Raw genomic sequence first — 20,808 nt, 5'->3', positions numbered from 1 at the left:
CTCATTCTAAAACACACCCGGAAGATTTTCCTCTGCGGAACAAGGATGAGCACTCTGTCATTTTGGGCTGTGGGACGTGAACGAGGCCCTTTTCTCGAGACAAGGAGCGCTCCGTATGCCACCAGCGGTGGCCATCGCTTTCTCGTCGGCCACACCACCAAGGAAGGAGGCGAGCGCCGCCGACGCCGCTCCCTGCGCCCCCGGGGGCTTTCCCCCTCCTCCGCCGCCGCCGCCGCCTCCGTCGAACGGCAGCAGAAGCCAAGGTCTGACGGAGCACCCTCTCGGTGTCCCAGAGACGTCTCTCATTCAACTTTGGTCACTCGGCGGAAGAACACCGGCGGGCAGATTCGAACGCTCGGCGGAATCATCGAAAGGATTCGGCGAGACTACCCAAGGGGGAGGACAAAGGCGGAGGCGGGTGATTCAAAGGAAGAGGTGGCGGGACCAAAGCCGCCCAGGTTGCGGAGGATGACCGACGGCAAGTAGTGCTCAACATCACTGCAGATCATCTTCCTCCTCGTGCATTGCTTCTTCGACCACCCTCCCCTCCCCCCTTGCCTCTTCTGCAGCCCCCATCCCCTTCAGCCCCCGCTATCTACCCCCACCACGCCCGCCCCTCCGAACGCAGGAGGGCTCCGCCACTCGCGGGAGCACTCCGATCCACGCTTCCGTTGGGAGGGTGTGAGGTGCGTATATAAGGCGCGAGCCACGAGCACCACTTAGTACTACAGAGGGATAAGCCTCCCCCGCAACCTTCCGGTCGCTAATGGTTTCTCCTCCCTGAAGAGGTCCTCCGGCAGCCGCGAACTCCAAGTGCGACGAACCCTCGCCCAGTCCACCGCATCAAGGGTGGACGAAACAAGCAGCAGAAAGTGCACCGAACCCACGGTCGACCCCACTTGCAGCGAGAGGTCCTCAGAGCCCCAACGACGCCGCATCCTCGGAGGAAGACCGCACCGCGGAGGAGAAGGATATCGCGTGGCAGCCGATGGACGGAGCCCCCGGGATGAGACCCTGGCTGAATCAGGTAAGGGTGCGACGAGGAAAGGTAGTAATTCCGACAGGGTCTGCACTCGTAGTGAATCTACTCGGAATAACAGGATGGGAGTTGAGAGTTCAATTGTTTGGAGACTAATTCAGAAGCCAGTGGATCCCGGGTAACTTCAAGTTTGATATATCACGTATAATTCCACATTCATGTAAGTTTCGAAATGGTAAAAACCTTTAGCCCCAAAAGAATTGATTCGCGTTTCACGCGATATTCAAGTTCACACGCATCCGCATGCTTCTTGCTGTTAGGATCTTGAACCTCTCTAGAGTGAAATAGATGACCGATTACCAAAAAAGAAAAATTGGCCGGACACCCCCAACCGGTTTCCTTATCCAGATGCCTCCTCGGAAGCTAAAAAGCTAAAATTAAAGGAGATGATAAGTAATGGAAAATGACCACTTTGGTATCTCATTAACACGTTATTGGTTATATAGAGGGCAATTTAACTACAACTTCATTAATGTAACAACTTACTAGTTCCATTGAGGTAGATTAAGACGGCATGAGAGGGAAAATATATTGATTCAAAAAGCGATCGAAGAGTGTCGATTACAATTTAATTACAGCATCAAGTTGAAAAGACGATCGTAGACGCGCGCCAATCAGTCTATTTTATTGTTAATACTTTCCTAGATTCTTCCCAACGTTTTTCGACCAGCTTTGAGACTTTCTACCAAAAATTGCTAGGAAAAAGTGAAAATAAATGCAGAAAGCTTCTCAATATAAGCGTCACATTTTTTTACTCAAATTATTTACATTTAAATTATGTCTACCATGTTACGAATATAGAAATCGTGGGTGGACTACAAAAAATATGATATTTTTTCGATAATTTCAGTGCAATATAGGTTCCTCCAACGAACCAAATACCTTCAGCGGGCTTTAATGTGGACACAACGCAAGAAAGATATGGATTCTTTGCCACCTTAGGTCGACGTATCTCCGCTTGCTGATAGTGTTGACACAAGGCCTCAAGGAAATATTGAGTGGTTTGGAAGAATAATTACCGTGGACTCTTGATATTGACTAATCGGTGAAATAATGAAGAGCCCTTCTTAACGTTTAGTGCAGTGCTTCCTAAGATTTACGAGTATTTCGAAGAGAAACGACAATTACTCAGCGAGGAGGGAATTTATCCTTCACCTTATTGCGCGTAAAAATATTTATTCTCAGTGTATTTTTTGTTACTTCACGCCCGGTACTATTTAACTTTCCGAAAAAATGAGGTCAGAGATAGATATACCTAGCGAGTTCCTGTGACACTAAATGATTTCAGTTCTTATAAAAGTGATGAAAAATCCATTTCCATTTCCACTTCCGTTATCATAAAAGAAATGTGAATGTCATTTCAGGGTCATCGCACATTACCCATTTATGTGAGCGCCAGTCAGTATTCTCATAGACAATTAAAAGTATTACACGTGGACCACACAAAACTTTCCTGGGCTTAACGAAAACGCGAGCGCCTTTTGCAAAAACGTCGCACGAAACATCCCCAGCCCGCAGTAAACAAAACACACTCGAAGTCTTCACCGAAGGCATCGCAGCTCGAGAATTAAGAGCTTTCTCCCCTGAGGGCACGAAGCCCACGCACCGACCTCCTCGCGAGCCGGACCTTGGAAGAATACACCTCGCGGGTCACCGAAGATGCTGGGCGGAAAGATCAGGGCAGAGGAGTGCCCGCGGAGCGTCCGAGAAATCCGGAGAGTGAGCGGGCGAACGAGCGCGCTAGACGGATAGGAGAGGCCGAGGCGAGGGGAAGAAAAAACAAGAGAAGACTGGAGGGAGAAAGGTCGGGTCTTCTTCTTCTTCCACCCGGTGTCCTTCGAGGATTGAGGAGTTGGTTCGACGCGGGCCCCCCGCTGGTGGGGGCGGTGGAAAGAGCGCTCGAAACAGATGAGGATCGCGACCCACGAGGAAGGGGCGCGCTCCGGTTCGCGAATCGGTAAAACCGGTCCCCGAGACGATCCTCTTCCCCAAAGCATCGCCCTCGAAGGCGAATACTGCTGCACTCGCCGCACCAGACGACCGGGATGAGTCTCGAATTCACTCCCTTATTTGTCACGCCAGCAGTCGAAGGTCGCAAAGCAGCGATGGCCATGCTCCGCCGGCAGCCGAAGGCATCGGAGGCAAAGAAACCCATATCCGAAATTATCGTTCCCTTAATCAATGAACTACGACCTGATATAACAAATGATTTCAGACTTCGCATTGTGAGACCTTTCCATTAATGAAAAGTAATGAAATAATAAACTTTTTAAGGCTCACTAATACTTTATATAAACTATAATACATTAATATATTTAAGAGCACTCCCCAGGTTTTGAGACATGGTTGCATCTTCAGTTACTCATGTTAGGAAACCCAGGTCGTGCTTTTCAAATACATTAGTGAGCCTTAAAAAGTTTATTCTTTCATTTCCATGATGACCTGATAGTTTAGCGAGCCGATCGGAGGACGTACTTTTCTATATATGATGGCAAAATCATTAAGAAGTCACAAATTAATGAAGTATCAAGCATAAAAATTCCAAGCAGTCAAAAATTTCAGTCAAAAAGAAAGTTTAACTACAAATCAGAATTTGGCTATTGGGGCAAAGAGAGGGATATTTGGATAGATTAATCACTATCGCCTTTTCTGCCATTTTTCACATCACAATTCTATGCACATTATTCTCAATGGTGCGGGAATGGAGCTTGATACCTCATTACCTCCCGCACCATTGAGAATAATGTGCATAGAATTGTGATGTGAAAAATGGCAGAAAAGGCGATAGTGATTAATCTATCCAAATATCCCTCTCTTTGCCCCAATAGCCAAATTCTGATTTGTAGTTAAACTTTCTTTTGGACTGAAATTTTTGACTGCTTGGAATTTTTATGCTTGATACCTCATTACCTTACGTGTTATCTATAAATGTCAATAGCTCGTTTTTTGCCACCTAAAATAATTCGACAGCTTCTATTCCGATCTATATGCGAACATACAAATTTGAAAAGGTGAAGTGCAACCTGGTGCATTTTTAATAATTAATCTTTTATTTAAATCCAGAACTTCTGCGCGAAAATTCAGGGCTTTAACAAAGAAGAATCCACCGACTAAAACATGATACACCCATATTGGTTCCACCAGGAAATGGTAACGAATGTAGTAAAATAAAAGTTCATAAAGGCATCCGGTATAATTAAATCCGCGAAGATTTATTTACGAAGTCAAATGTAGTCTTTTGGACGCATAAACGGAACGTTAGATATTTAACTAATCAAATACGTCATTGAATTATTATAGATCATAAATAATTATTGGTGAATAAAATGTACGAAAAAGGCATCCAAGTTAAGTGTTCAGCAGGAATTAAGAGTAAATGTGAAGAAATTATCTCCAAATGCACGTATATATCAACATCTGGTAAGTCTTCACTACCTTTCAAATTTCCACATCAATGCAGATGAATTTAAAATACGACCAGATAAGGCTTAACAAGATTGAACCAACGAATAAGTATGATATCATCTCGGAAATAGAAGTCAAAAAGGCATGACTATAGCTTCTTGCCCAAACGGTAACAAAACTCTTGAAATACTGTATAGGGGCTCTAAGGGGATTCATGGCTAACAAAATAAAAGGTTAATCTCTATAGTTACAGGCTCAACTTTGTGGAAGTTCATTTCAATGAATAACAACGAACAAAACTTTGTTTTAATCCACCAATTTATTTATGCGGTACTACTAGTTTCGACGCAGCGGCGCACCTGAGAATGACCCCGCTGCGTCGAAACTAGTAGTACCGCATGAATAAATTGGTGGATTAAAACAAAGTTTTGTTCGTTTTTAATCATTAAAATAAAAGGTTGTCTCACCACAGGTTTGACCAGCAAAGACCTTAATCTCTTTTTCAAAATAGCTTAGATATTAATTTTCATTTTTTTCCTACGACCCTAACTCAAAAATCACTAAACCAAACCCGAAGAGCCACTCAAAGAGAGAGTATTGCCATCGCAGAAGTAAAAAATTATCTGAGGTCGATACTAGTAAGTTAATTTTCTCACACCGGTGCCTATTGCTCATGGGTCATATGGTTAATATATAAATTACGAAAAAGTTATTGTGGAAGCTGTTTATCAATCACTGATTAATTATCTAAATTTAGTGCAAGTTACGCCGAAGGTAGTTCAAGTTGCGGCATTCTGTAACTGTCTCTAGTCTTCCGAAAACAGTTTCTTGGGATTGGGTCAGTGGGGTGGATGAAGAAGAAGAAGATGAAGGTGGATGAAAGATGGTTTGAAGGTGGATGAAGGATGATGTTTCAAATCTTGGTGAAATATTGAATTGCACGAATCTCCTCAGTGGTAGCTCCCTACGAACGTCGAGACGTCGAACGTCGTCAATACTGCCTGGGAAACCACTTGTAAACTTAAAAGGCCTCGGGAAAGCTCTCAAAACATTTTGGTGGTTCTATTCATTTCATTAATGAATCTCGTGTCATAATAAAAGTTTCATTCAACGTTTCAATATCCTAAATTGAAGCGGAGGAAAGATTGATCGATACATTTCCTACGTGCTAATTACGTTCAAGAGCTGTTTTATTAAGTTGCTGCTTCATAATTGCTATCCTCGTTAATTTTAAGTGGTACAGCAGAGCTCATTCAACCTCACAAAACCATAGACACTGAACTTGGCTTTGTAATTTATTGCGGTAACTCTTATCATCCAACCACTCATTATAAAGGAGATGGAAAGAAGCAATTGCATGTTATGGCAATAAATATTTAGGCTAATTAGAATGAAGTGTTCCTTAAATCCCATATCATTCTATAAATTAAGGAGCTCTATTTTTTAATCCAACATTCTAAATAGAATTAAGTTATATTTTTATCTCTTCCATTCAATCTTAGATTTCATCATCAGCAGGCATGATGCCAACCTTGAAAGGCCTGCTTCTTCTCCTGCTCTTAAGTGTGTTGTCCTCGCCAGTGTGGGCTTACGGCGGAATTTCCTTACTGAGTAAGTATGACGTGTTTACAAAACTACTCTCTCTCTCCTTCTCTCTCTCCTCTCTCTCCCTCTCTTTTCATTAAGTTTACGATACATACAGTTAATTCTGCGAGGAAACACTGATCTTAGTGTTTGTAAATACAAAATCCATTTCATGAATTGAAGGAAGTAGTATTGATCAATAGTTTGTCCATCGCTACTGTTTAACTGAAAATATTTAACACCAGACACCAGCTATAAACAGTTTCCCAACTGAAGCCAAGTGGGACATTTAATTTACCCAAAATTCTGGGAATAATGAGCAGAAAAACAGGAAACATGAGAGGAAATTCATCTGTAATAATCGAGTCATCATATACTATTCTATTCGAAGAAACACCAGATATTCAAAGCGTCGTCGGTTACATTAACTCCTCTTCCAATCTACACACAGCGTTGAATAAAGTAAAAGTACATAAATACACAGCCTCATCATACTTGCAAGGAGAGCGTATCATAAATATTTAAATTCTCTTCTTTTTCATGGAATTCAAACGTATTATTCCATGCTCAGAAACTCAAATTATCAAGTCGGAATCCCACGCAATTGAAAATTATTTCAAAAGAAGAACTTCTCGGAAAATATTTCTCCCCTAATACGGACGTCACTATTTCCCGATTTTCAGTCGAAATCAATCAGTCACACAAATCCATTAGACAACTCTACGATTTTCACACGAGCTCGATATTCAGCGCAAAAATATTTCCCGAGTCCCATCAGTCAACAGCTTTTCCGCAGCAATAACCTCTGATATATACCGTTGATTTCGAGGAAACATATATGGAAGGAAATACAAACAACTAAGAGTAGGTTTCATAGAAAATTTATTCGCAAATTATCGGGCTTTGCAGAATCGCCTATTTCGTCAGGATTAACTAAGATTAACTGAGCCTAGAGTAAAAAAGCAACGTATTGAACAATCGTTAAACTAATGACTAACTGCTCGAAATGAAAAGCGACTGGAGAAATTTAATAAGAAAATACTTTTAAATGCTTAATCTAAACCCTAAAGTTAATTATAATGTTACATTCCAGACAGAGACAATTAAGAAGTCCTCTCCAGCGATACAAACACTTCGACAATAGTGCCTGTGGTAGTAGTAAGTAATGCACGAAACCTAGGCGCAGGATGCTAAATAACAACGGTGTAGTTAGCGCTAATTCATTTTAAATCAGACAACTCTTTTTTAGGAGTTAATGAATAATGGAAGCTACTTGTTACATTGCACAGTAAACCTTCAAGTAAATTTCATAAGAACAAGAATTCACCAGGACCAAGAATCGAAGCACCGACTTTTTTAAGCCTGGATAAGTGCCAACATTTGGATTTTTTCAATCTCCAAAGTATTCTTCAAGAAAGAAGAAACCCTAAGGGGGTAATTGTCCCAGTTGACCATGCACCAAACGTCTTTGGCTCCAATAAATATCAAATAATTTTTTCTTGAAGTACCAAACCGTAAATTTTACAAGCGTAATTTCAAGAATGAAGCCAGACCCCTAGCGATTGACTAGTATCTTCAAAGGAAAGAAGACGAAAAAATAATTTAAGTCGGTACATAAATTCAACTCTACTTAGCCTTGAGAATAATATTTTATAGCTTTTTTTTCAATGTATGATCCATTTCACTGCCGCAATCGTTCGTAGAATTTCATTTTCTTGTTATTCTGATCCTTCACTGCAGTTTTTTTTTCGATTTTAGACGCATTAAATGTATACATCTTCATTTTAAGATGCATACATTTTCGAACCTGAATGAATACATCTTAAAATTTCAAAGGTTTATAAAGCCCAGACCAATTATTCCCCAATATTGCAAATATGAGCTTTTAAACTAAGAAATTATGAAATATAAAGTATACATAAAGTGTTCATCATTGAGATTCAATAGGCTATATACAAATATATACATATATTCCCTCTACCCAAAAGATTTAAAGAGGGAAGCGTAAGTCTAATTCAAGAGATGTGACATGAAATCAGACCGTTCGAGCAGAGGCAATGTGTCTTTTAACGTCTCGTACAATCGCACCAACAGACAATTGCGATCTAGGTGATAAGAGGAAGGATTAAAATATTGCTCGGCCTTTATCAAATAATGTAAAAAATGGCCACTACTATGGAAGCATATAATAATTGCAAACTCTACATTAACGAGAGCGGGTTGGAAAAACCTGAAGCCTAGCGAACCTTCCTCGTACAAGGTCACTCTTCCAAGGAGAAAGAACCGCATACAAACACGTTCAAATCTTAGCCATTATTTTTAGGATGTTCACTTCACAACGTTGTCCTCTCCCATCATTACATGCTGTTCTCGATCTTTCTGCAGGCAATCAGCTGAGCTGCGGGGACAAGCAGCTAATTGTGAGCATGCATAATCAAATGAGACAGAGGGTGGCTAACGGCCAAGTTCCTGGACAACCACCGGCATCTAACATGAAAGAAATGGTAAGACAAAACTCTGAAGAATGACTTTCAGTCATGCTACTCAAAATAATTTCAACTTTATAGAGTTCTATAGAATCCACCACAGCCATCAAAAACTCTAATCACCTTCTGACTATGAACACGCTCGTGAAAAAACGAGTGGAGAAAATATATTTAAACATATTTACATAAACACAATTAATCGTGAACTCCAAACTCAAAAATAGAAACATCGAGCCTTGACTCACCCATGCTTCATCTGACAAGAGAAGATACCCAAGTGTCACCATAACCATCAAATAGTGGTTAAACTTCTCAGTGTGAAAGAAAATGAAATTTTAAGAGATGATTGTTTTTGCTCAAAAATACCGCAATAAAATGGCAACATCCGCACTCTACCTCTAGAATAGCAAGGGAAGAAGAGTCTCCGTAAATGTAACAGGGCTATGTTGCAATTATATTGCGGTATAGTTGCGTAGATCTATGCATTTGACTAGTTCTTCCTTTCGATAATATCTCGAAAAATAAGGCCAATTCGACGCAACAACAAGAACAGTTATCCTGAGAAATTTCAGCTTTCACAATACGAAGTTTGAACGCGATCTAATGGCGACACTGGGGTACCTTTCCTTACGAGAATATTAATGACCGATCGATCCAAATGAGGGTGTGTTCCATTCCACTTCGATGTTTTACATTTCAAAACGATTTCCTCTTTAAAATTGGCAATTTTTCTCAATACTAGCTGTTCTAAGGTTAGGCTCCAAAAGTAGTTTGATAATATTTGAGGGGCACTGTGACTGCATTAATGGCAATAAAAATGATACATTAATAACGGCAATTCCTAGTATGTAGTGTCACTCAAATATTATCTCATGGCTGTTGGTACAAATCGACTTGGGAATTCTTTCTAAATTCGATGATAGTAATTTCTAGTTTATTTTAATAGCAGCCCTGTGGTATTTCATTCAATTATTTGGCAGATGCATAAAATTTTAAAATTATTACCTCGAAGAATATCCGATTCAGTATACAGGCAATGCAACTCATAAAATAAAATGCGGTTTCAATACATATAGCGTGTGAATAAAACTTGAAAGGATTTTTGTAATGATAACTTCGTGATGTTCCGCAGAGGATGGAAGAAAATTGCGTTCCAATGTCATATCATGGCAATAACTACCCTGCAAGAGTTCAGAAATGAAGTGAATCGAACTGAAAACTTTATAAGCATACAGTCTTCCCTTCTTTAAAAAAATCGACAACAATTTCGCTTTGCATTCAGCGAGCCAAAGAATTTTGGGTAAAATATCTTTAAAGACTCTTTCGAGATAATCAAATATTAGTTAATAGAGCTAAAATCGAAAGAGTGCATAAAATCGTTTCAGGCTTGATTTTGTGGAAGTTTGCTATATTCATGATAAAAACACAAATAGTAATTTCCGCACTATTTGATTTAGCACTTAACGACCGACCATAGTTTCAAAACTTACAACTTGTTAGTGTCACTTTCAAGGTGTGTTGAAACACAAAATGTTGAAACCATGGTCGGTCGTTGAGTGTTAAATTAAATAGTGTGGAAATGACACTTTGTCTTTTTATCATGGATTGAAATAGTGAATCAAAATAATTAATATTACCTGTCAAATGCCGCTGAGTTCAAAAACGGATAAATTTGAACCGCCCTTTGGCATCGCCTAGCAAATTAGTATTTTTAAAGGCATGCCTTCAGGGGCTAAAAGATATGTTTCAAACCGATTCAGATAGCCTAAAACAGACAATCTGGAAGGTCTTACGTCCTTGATTCGAATTCCGGTTTAATTTCACAGTAGCCGTAAGAACGAAAGGAGGGAATGTACTCCAATAATCACTGTTATCAATTTAACCAAGGTCTCAGCATGGCGCTTATCTGGATAACAATAAGCATTGAAAAAAACAAAACACATACAAACTTTATCTATCTAATAAATCAAGACATCTTTCACTGTGCCCTACACAAATAGAGGCGAAGTGAGGGGTCTTGGAAAAGAGTCATCAATAAACCATTGGCACAAGGAAAAGAAATCAAAATTATTAGGGGTCTCGGTCAGAAAATGTAAACTATAATGAATTATCAAAAGGAAATTACCTTCGCCGCTCAACATCCACAATCCTAACTAGGATCCGATGAAATGTTACCAAATACCAACTGATACGGCATGGCATCTTATTTACATTATTAGAATCATAAGATATTTTCTCGGCAGACTGACTCAGCTCTTGGTTGCTCTTCCTTGATTTAAACCTAATTTCAGGAACGATTGTAAAACTGACAGCAAAGTTAAATCAGTGAATAATTTTCGAGCTTACTGTACTTAAAACGACTTGCCATGCAAAAAAATCCACCTGGATCGGAATTCGGAATGCGGAAGCTAGGCTCTCCAAGCCAACACGCAGACCACATTGATAATTCGTATGTTTGCTAACAGGCCCTTTATAATATCACTTCTAGAAAAAGAGCAATCGGTCACACTAATGGCATAAGAAAATCGTGAAACTTAAATAACAATTTCGCAATTCAATTAAAAACTTTATACGATTTTTTTCTGAGCATGCTGCATGAGGGGAAGGAAGAGAGAATGTCATTTCAAAGTATCAATGTCACCATCATGTTTATGTAAATTTATAAATAAACCTAAAATTACATCTGATTAGCCTAATATTGAAGGTACACTTAATCTTAATCAGCTGGTTGGCTTAGCAAACTTGGAAGGCATATGGAATCATTTCCCGAAACATGACGTCATTCAGTAATTGGCATACTTCACGAAAATTACTTCTTCAAAACACACATGCCGCGCTTCAACAGTTTAAATCATTTCGTACATCACTCTTGGCGCGTTTAAATGTTTAAAACGATTTTAAACTCTAAAATCAAACTTTATCGCATTTATGAATACAGTAGGTATAGGTTTTCATACAATTTACATTGCTTGAAGGACATCCCTTTTCGCAACGGTGACAAAGCGGAAATTATTGTTTCGCCAAAATGCGCGTCACACATAATTAAAAATATCAGGACATCACCATTATCGTTTACCTTACGAATTAGTTAAAACTTTTTTTAAACTACCAACAACTCTTTATCATAGGGGTTTAATTTTGCACTGAATTGTTGAGGCCTTTACTTTGTAGAATTCCATTATATGGTTGGAAGAAAATTACTTTGCTTTTCTACAAAACACACACTTTATTGCCGACTAGTTTCGGTACAATTTACCATTTTCAAGACTGAAAGTATAGTGTACCGAAACTAGTCGGCAATAAAGTGTGTGTTTTGTAGAAAAGCAAAGTAATTTTCTTCCAACCATATAATGGAATTCTACAAAGTAAAGGCCTTTAAGGGTTTAATTTTCCCCATTACGTTCAAATTATGAATCTCACACACTTAAAAACTTTTTAATGATGTGGAGATCTATGTAATTTTTATAATTGGAAACCTAATACGACTGGTTAAATCTGGTTAAATATTTGAAAATGAGATGTGGGTGTGTAAAAGATTTTTGATAAATGCTTACGCCTAAACCGCCAATTGTGATAACAGAGACGGTCTTGCTTATTCAGATATTTCTTTTAGTTTGTCGAGTGCTTCGGATAGAAAAGGACTGGCGCTTTCAATAAACGCGTATTTTTCCACAAATGGAAGGGCATGTTCTCAACGAGACGTTTTCCCTTGAGTAAAATTGCCATTTTCTTCATTACGCCCCACTTCATATCCCAACCACACGCATTACACCTTTGGAAGCGAAAAGATTTTAAGTTATGAAATAACATGAACAAAATTAAAACACCTAAACAGAGCCACGTCTCCCATGAAACGAACTCATCGGTGGAAATAGCAAAGCAATCCTAAAATAGAAAGGAAAATCGATAGAAAAACAAATATAATTCATTGACAAAAAAAATAACGGTCGTTAATGAATCCCTCCCCCCGAATTGCGAATCGGATCAAGGAAAGAAATCAGACACGAGATATAAGGGAGGGTAGAGAGTTCGGGTCCGTAGTTTGGGTACTACCTTGGCAGCGGAGGTAGCTGTGGTCTTCAAGAAGGTGCCGCATGTCCGTCTCTCAGGAGCAGCACTTTCAGCGTCAAACACTCGACGAGAGCCTCACCAAAACAAAAATGCTCTATGTTCGCGGGACAACACCGCTTTTTATACCTTGGGCCCATTTACCCTCAGATATCATAGGGTCCTATTGACCGGTGCCTTGCCCAATACTGTGGCGGAGGATACACCACCCGTCAAGCTGCTCTACCGACACCCGCAGCGTGAGGGACGGCTCGACGCAACCGTGAAGAAACGAGCTAGCAACAGATCTTCAGTTTAACAGTCAACTTAGCACACATAATTTTCATTATCATGAATAGAAGACGTTATCATTTCATCATCAACATACCCATAGCCAGAGGGGCTGGGCGCGAACAGGGGCACCAACCCCAGATTATCTTCCGATTATAAGAGTTACCGAAGTCAACAGGAACCGAAAGCGCAACGGATACGCCAGTATATCCCCTGGCGTCAGCTTCCGCTGAATGCAATTTCCCATAATCCCCTTAGCTTACTTCATTAGGTTACGAAGTCGCCCGCGGTTAAAATTGGAGCATATGGCCTTCAAATTACGATCTGAGTACCAGTGGCGCAGCGAGGGGGGGTTTTGGGGGATAAACCCCCCCCCCCCAGAACTCAGAGAAATTTTAACTTTAATCCATTTTACATAATTGGATTGAAATTGCTAATATAATAGTGTAAGGATTAATTAAATATCCCTCAGAAAGCCGTAAAACTCACCATTTTGAACCATTTATCTTAAAATTCCGCTATTTATTAATCTCGCACCTACCGCTTATCCTGGTGGGTATTCCATGCCCCCACACACCCCGGTATTAGTTGCACCTAACCCCCCTACAGCCTTAATTCCTAGCTGCGCCCCTACTGAGTACAATAGCCATCAGACTCCACCTAAATTGAAATTTCAATCAATTCCGCGGTTGGTCTCCTTTAGCATAGTCATTAGAATATAAGAGGATTTAAAAAATCGTCTAAAGACAATTCAACGGGCTCGATACGTCAGCGCAGCTTCGATGCAGAGGTGCAGTGTGGATCACCACAACAAATTGCCTTCAACCGATTGAGCGCCTCCTGTTATCACAAAGAAAAGCCGTTCACGAGAAAACAGTGAGCAGCAACCAATATATTCACCTCTGCTTCCAGCTGAATATATGGAATTAGTAACTGCAATGAGTATTTAGAAGTACTGGGCAGAATTCCATAGACTTCGGCTCAAAGCTATCATTTAACGTCGCACGTGCACGGAGACGCACATTTGTATGAACACGCCCACCTCCGTTATCCACCGTGCGAACAATCTTTACTTAATAAGTGAACGGCAGGCTATCTTTTCATGGTTTAACAACGACTATTTATCCCGTACTTTCACATTAAGGGGTTAGTAAGTAAAACTGACGTAACAGACCAACTCACAGCTACCGATCTGATGAATACAATCAGATTTATAGCCAAACTAAATCGAAGTTTCGTAACTATTGGACGGTGGTTAAGGAAGGAAAATATACTATTATATTTCCAAGACTTCACTTTGTAACACGAGGTTAGACCGTTATTTATAGTTAAAGTATAACTAAAAAAACTAAATAAAAAATAATCATTTCAAATAAAGTGTCGTGACGGAATAATTACACGGATATACTGGCGCAAATAATAACTGTTTTTAGCAGTGGTGAACTTGACCACACATGATTATTCAAAACCTTATGTAAAATAATTCCACTCCCATCCGTAATTTTAACAGCCCCCATTCTCTTGAAACAGCGCCACAGCGCTAAGTCGATACTCATTTGTTTATAAGCGCGACTTCCGAATGCTGTTTACGGCTGCCAAATATACTACTTCAATAAAGACCCGCATTTTTGAGCGTGATGTATAGTTTAATTCAAATAAAATAATTTTTCTTAAATTTTAATGAAAAGTTATTTTTCATTGTTGGCTCGATCTGAAAATTGCTTTTTATTTATGTGCGATACCTAGTAGTAGAGCTGTTCACTGCAATATTGGTTAAATGAGTGCCACAGATATAAATAATTGCTTAGCATTGACGAAACTATCTACGGTCAGTGGCGTAGCCACGGGGGGGAGGTAGGTTTCCAGGTCACAACCCCCCTGGAGCCTTGAAAAGAGATGCCAAAAAGTTTATATATTTTATCTTTAATCAATATTCGTACAAAATTACTGTTTTTAGTCTTAAAAGTCACGTTTTCAGCATCAAAAATTCCAAAATTTTACGGCCCTGGGGTTTTTTCTCCATACACGATGGAAGAGCCCCAAAATCTTCGGTAAACCCCCCCCCCCCCATTTCAAATTCCTGGCTATGCCACTGTCTACGGTTATGACTGCAGAATGAATTAACGATATGGTCGTACCGAGCTCCAAATGAGAAGGCAACATCTCAGAAGCATACATAGCAACAACATATATTAAGAATTTTTCATTTGATGTTCACGTCGATTCCTTGGCCCTTTTCAATCAAACCATTCCAATTCCCATTCCGATCAAGAAATAAATATGATTCCTGTTTCCACTGCAAAGGAAATTTTATGGTCACCTCTTCACCCAGTGAGTTCATTTTTTCAGCTACCTACTTGGAATGGAAATCTTGAGTAAATGAAATATCTGACTTCAGAAAACCTGACTATTTACCCTTAGGTATGCAAGGAAGAAGATAATTTTAGGAAATCACAAAATAATATATCACGTACTTTAAGTTTATTTTTATTTATAGTTTATTACCACTCTTGAGAGTAGAATTTGTGCTTCACGTAATGGGTGTAAAGAATTCTAAGCTTACTTGATATGTTTTCTCCTCTAGGTGTGGGATGAAGAGCTTGCACGGATAGCACAAAATTGGGCCAACCAAGGACGAATTTCGCATAATTCTCCAAGAAGTGGTGAGTATTGCAATATTCTTTTTAGCCTATGTATGACCAAGGAACTTTGAATGACTCATGGAAAGAGAGTTGCATCCTGGTATGTTGCACTGTTAAGGTGGCTGCATAGATACGGAATCCTCCATCGTAGAGTTGGTATATGGAGACCATTGGTCTTGAGAGGGGAGCAAGTTTCCCCTTTGCCTCCACTCCCTAGAATGAATAATCACGATTTTACAAAAATCAGGAACTATTATCTTTGAAAATATGAAATGTATACTTCCAGAAAAAAAAGCTTTTAAAATTGAATTAATTACTTTAAAAAAATAGGGTGGAATAACCTTTCATAGCACATAAGCATCCAGAATACCCATATACAGAACATGGAGCCCTTCATATTTTAGCCAGAGCACATTTATCATTGAAGCACTGTTAAGTGTGTTGGAGCTTTTTTCACCAGTGAGAAGGGAAACATTGAAAAGAGCATGGCCCCAAAATATCTTAGCGAGTCTCCAAATAGCTACGTACTTTGTACTCAAATAGTTCATACACTCATTTTCCACTTTTTTCTCATAAATATTTTAACTATATTTCCAGGGAGATTCAGAGTGGGAGAAAATATTGCAGCCACTTGGACATATAGTCACCCAAGTCCATCAGGTACAGGACCTGATTTTCGCAAATGCATCAGTGATTGGTTTGCAGAAGTATCTTATTTTCCAAGCAGCAGTGTAAGGCAATATCAATTTAGCCACAGCACAGGACATTATTCACAGGTACCATCAAAAACAACTCCAAGTATAAAAAATAGAATACCCCTGCACATTTATCAAAATAACAATTGCCTCCAATCATTCTAATCTCTCATTGCAGTTGGTATGGGGTGACACTTACTTGGTTGGCTGTGGATATAGCTATTACCTGGATCCTCAAAAAGGATACACAAAGTTCTATGTTTGCAATTATGGACCTGCGTAAGTACTTTTTAATTCTATTTAACTCAAATTCTGGATTCACAGATTCTCAATATGTTTTTACATTATTTCTTTCAATTCTTTTAACGTTTCATTGGTAAAAGCTAACAGGTCAAAGGTCTATTTTTAGCTGACACTGTAGCTAGTGCAAGCAGATGCAAAACAAAAATCTGGCAACAAACTTGATTTTTGCTTAAGCAAAAAAAAAATAATGATCCATGTTAATGAAACAACTTTTCTTATATATACTATATATAATATAATAAAAATAAATATAATATCATTCCTACTCTGAGGATGGTGGTAGTGTCACCAAAATTTTTTTAAATTATGTGTCTCAATTTTACTGTGTCTTTCCCAGCCTAGGTAATAATTATGGAAAATGTCTCATTAAGAAAAATCAATAAATAAGGTAATTTTTTAATACCAGCGGATAAAAATCATGTGTTGAACAAAAAATAAAAATCACAACCAAGTGATTGAGAAAATCCTAGCTCTTATACCAATGAAGTTGTCCTTAATTTTACTCTTGATTTATTTATCTGAGGCATTCCTGATTGTAAAATTATAAAATCTTTAGGATCACCACAAGAAATTTGGTTTCAATAAAAAATAAAGAATCTTAAAATATGTCATTTCTGACATTCCTGCTTTCAAGCTTGCAAAAATTGATACTGCGTATCTGAGACTTCAAAGAATTGACCCTGATCACATGCTGTAATAGGTTCAGATTATAGGTTTGAGGGTTGAGACACATTACGTAGGAACTGGACAGCCATTATGCCACGAGGGAATGGAAGAGTGGGGTCACTAATATTGGTGAGATTTGTGCGCCTCTGTACCAAGGAACACTTACTCTACCATAAAATTCTGTTCATGTTCTGTTTATATTGTTGTCAAAAATAATCCACTACATAAGCATCAGAGAAACTTAAAAAAGAATTTTTATTCCAAGAAAATTATTGAAATTACTCCTCACCAAATGAAAGATAATGATAATTTTTCTTCCCTGCAGTGGGGCTCATTGAACTGAAAGGTACACTGAAAATTAAATTCATCACCAAGTTTAGAGGGGAAAAGGATGAAATCCCACCATTAATCAGTCAGTGCTGGTGAGGTATCAAAGTTTTTTAATTTGAGTGATAGGCATCAATTAGCACACTTTTATATGTAAATACAGTTATGAATTATTAAAAATGTATGAAAGGAATATCTGCTCCTTTAAGAGGGGTAAGCAACATGAGTTTTAAGCCACTACTCCACGCGCAAGGAGATGGATTATCAACTCTCAATATATTTAAAGATTAATTGTTGCCCACCAAGATATACCTATGTTGCCCACCAGTGGGAAGATAGGAAAAATTGGTTATAAAGGTTAATGTCTTTATCTTTATCTTTATTCATCCACGGCGAGGATTGGCCCTCGCGGATGCTGTATACAACACATTTATGAAAACATTCGATACTGTCGGTAATAAGCATAATAAATTGGTATATTTTTGGTCCTGACATTTAACTATCTCTCTTGTAAACATTAAACTTTTTTTCCTTTCTAGGGGCAACGTTGTTGGAGGGCAACTTTATCAAATGGGACCACCGAGCTGTTCTTCATTTGGATTATACCCATCAAGGTCATACTCAGGACTATGCGGTAATTTTCCTTCGTCAATTTAATCCTGATAATTTTTTGTTAACTTCTTATTATTTTTTGATGAATATATTTTTAGTTTATTCTGCTCCATTATAAATGTATAACACATTAAGGTTTATGGATTTCTTTTGCTTTAATCAGATTTGAAAAGATTCAACAACTAGTGTAACCCAATCATTGTAGAGCCATGACTACACCTCTCCATTAACCAGCCATTGGATTATCTGCCAATCACTTCCCAAATCATTCCCCCGAGCACTATCCTACCCTCCTCTATCATCCTGTTCCTACTCAATATAACTAGTTTTTAAATATGCAACAGATGCCCAGAATTTATGACACAAAAACCACAGTAAAGTTTGCTAATAATATGATCACAAAAATATAATCCATTCCTCTTATCTGTTTGTACTTTCTCCATGATTATGATAGACAATCAAAGCTCTATTTCAATACATATTCACCTGAAAAGCCACCACTGCAACATATTGAATGATAGAGTAATGTTTATATAGTATCAGCATGTTAAGCCTTAAGGTAACAATTATTTAATGACTACAAAGATTTATCTTCATTCATGTGATACTGAAGTACAGGGCACACTTTAATGAATTACATATCCATTATGGTAGTCACGTCTGCTTCTAAGGATAACAGGGTAAAAAGTTCAGACTTTTGATGACTCATTTCCCTGAAATTTCAAAACTGTGGATGTTACCAGAATTTTTTTATTTTTACCACTGTTTCTCGTGTAATTTTTATTTTTATTCTAAATACATATTTAGAAGGATCAATAGAGTTTTTGACATGTTCCTTTAAAGTTTGATTGATACTCTTTGTTGAGATTGTCATTGTAATATTTTTTAAATGAGTTTACAGAGTAAAAAAATTATTAGAGGAAATATTAATGCACCACCACATCATTGGGATAAAACCGATTATGGAAGGAAAAGAATTAATACACCTCATAAATTATTAATATACCTCGTACATGTTCAAGAATATGTTTTAGATACCAGCTTCACCTTTTTGCTCCTTTATTCATGCAACACGTCACTCTCTTCAAGTAACCTATTTATGCTGTATGCAAGTCATGACCTATTAGTAATGAGTATATTGAATTCAAGATGAACTGATGTGAATATAGTTCTTGCAAAGTTACTCACATCATCTGTTTTTTCTGAAGGTGAATATTTCTCCAAAAGTATGAGTATGCCCCATTTTCAATGTCTCCTTTTTCTCAACAGAGGTACCTGGGTCAAATCCTCCAGGTCCAGTGTGTTCCGCGTCTAGTCCTTACTCAGCCCCACTGCAGCAGTATTACCCTAGGCCATACTATTATGGCAGGTGACTGAATGTGCATCATTAACTTTTGCTATTATTTCAATTTACTACAGTATGTACTTTTCAAAAGTGCAAAAAGTAGTGAACTTCAAAGTTTAATTCCTGTGGATGTTATAACAACATGGACAACCCGACATCCAAGTCCCTTTCTTCAAAAAGGTTATCATCACATTAGAGACATTTTGAGGTATCATGAGGCTATTCATCCCTTCTTGTGTGGAATACAGCTTGGATGACTGTAAACAATGATTAATGGCTTAATTATGTAAGTCTTTGTGTATTATTTCCCTCTGTATATTTATGTACATATGTCTAAGTATGTAATCCCAACAAAGGATATCTGTAATAATAAATTAAAAATTATGAAATGGAGACTCATTTCCTAGCAATAAAAAGAAATTAACCCTTTCAAGCCGGACCTTCGTTGAAGGAAATTCTTCCTCAATACGAGTCTCTTGAAAGTTTTCTTTACTCCTCTGTACGAAGCTTTTCCACGTCGACTAAAGGCAGTGGGTCCCTCCCGTAACATTTTTGGACCCAACTCGGTGGGGCGCCGATCCTTTTCCTCGGCCTCTGTCCCAGACCCTAGAGGGATTAAAAGCCCCTTCCTAGCACGAGTCCACGGTCAACTAGCTAAATTATTAACGCAGAATATATGCAAATACTTGTTGTTCGTATCGATTTTTTTAAATTCAAAATGAATTTCGTGTTTTTTTCTGAGCGAGCAGAAATTTTAAACAAAGTTCTAACGTTTATATAGATGGATTTAGTATATTTACTAGTTGTTCTATAACTCTGTTGATATTAACGTTAGAATTTCGTTTGAAATTTCCATGTGGTCAGCAAAAAAAGATGAATTCATTTCTAGCATTGGATTTCAAAAGTAAGCAACAAATATTTTTTTGGAAAACACACTGCAAATAACAGTAGTTGACCGCGTGGAGAGGATAGGAAAGGGTCGACCTGAGAGGCCGAAGAAGGGGCTGGGCTCGCGCTAAGGCGGATCGTGAGGGGCGACCGCGTCCGTGGGTCTATTGTGTCCGCCACGGTCACTTTTTTCGACCTGTGCCGCACAGGCGCGGCATTCGTTGGTTAGGGTAAGAACATTCAGGACGCACTGGTGTGGCATTCGTAGTTGAGGAAAAAAAATCCTCGCCGCACAGGTGCGGAATTCGGCGCGAAGGGGTTAAAATAAATATTGTTCGGGACTCAACACTTCAAGCAGGTGAGTAGCATGCAACATCATAAAGCATAATAATCTGTTGAGAATCACACATCCAAAAAAAATGCAGGGGACCATCCTATCAGCAATACTATTCGTACTATACTAGGCAATTTTTTGCCC

General features: G+C 38.6%; 1 protein-coding gene across 1 annotated transcript; it reads left to right on the top strand.

Moving 5' to 3' along the window:
* The first annotated feature begins 258 nt into the window (after positions 1-258).
* LOC124170074 (venom allergen 5-like) lies at positions 259-19,828 on the top strand. Its single transcript, XM_046548772.1, has 8 exons — positions 259-1,027; positions 5,947-6,055; positions 8,414-8,532; positions 15,437-15,515; positions 16,092-16,270; positions 16,368-16,468; positions 18,025-18,119; positions 19,367-19,828. The coding sequence occupies exons 1-8, from the start codon at positions 989-991 to the stop codon at positions 19,468-19,470; spliced, it is 825 nt and encodes a 274-aa protein (XP_046404728.1). The 5' UTR covers positions 259-988; the 3' UTR covers positions 19,471-19,828.
* The last annotated feature ends 980 nt before the right edge of the window (positions 19,829-20,808 follow it).

Source organism: Ischnura elegans, chromosome 1 (assembly GCF_921293095.1).
Source record: "Ischnura elegans chromosome 1, ioIscEleg1.1, whole genome shotgun sequence".
NCBI lineage: Eukaryota > Metazoa > Arthropoda > Insecta > Odonata > Coenagrionidae > Ischnura > Ischnura elegans.
This window is presented reverse-complemented; position numbering and strand designations above follow the sequence as displayed.

Excerpts from the sequence above, each read along its gene's own strand:
- LOC124170074 (XM_046548772.1), top strand. The coding sequence starts at position 989 with ATGGACGGAGCCCCCGGGATGAGACCCTGGCTGAATCAG. Across the intron at positions 8,533-15,436 it reads CATCTAACATGAAAGAAATG|GTGTGGGATGAAGAGCTTGC; the intron begins GTAAGACAAAAC and ends TTTCTCCTCTAG. Across the intron at positions 18,120-19,366 it reads GTCATACTCAGGACTATGCG|AGGTACCTGGGTCAAATCCT; the intron begins GTAATTTTCCTT and ends TTTTCTCAACAG.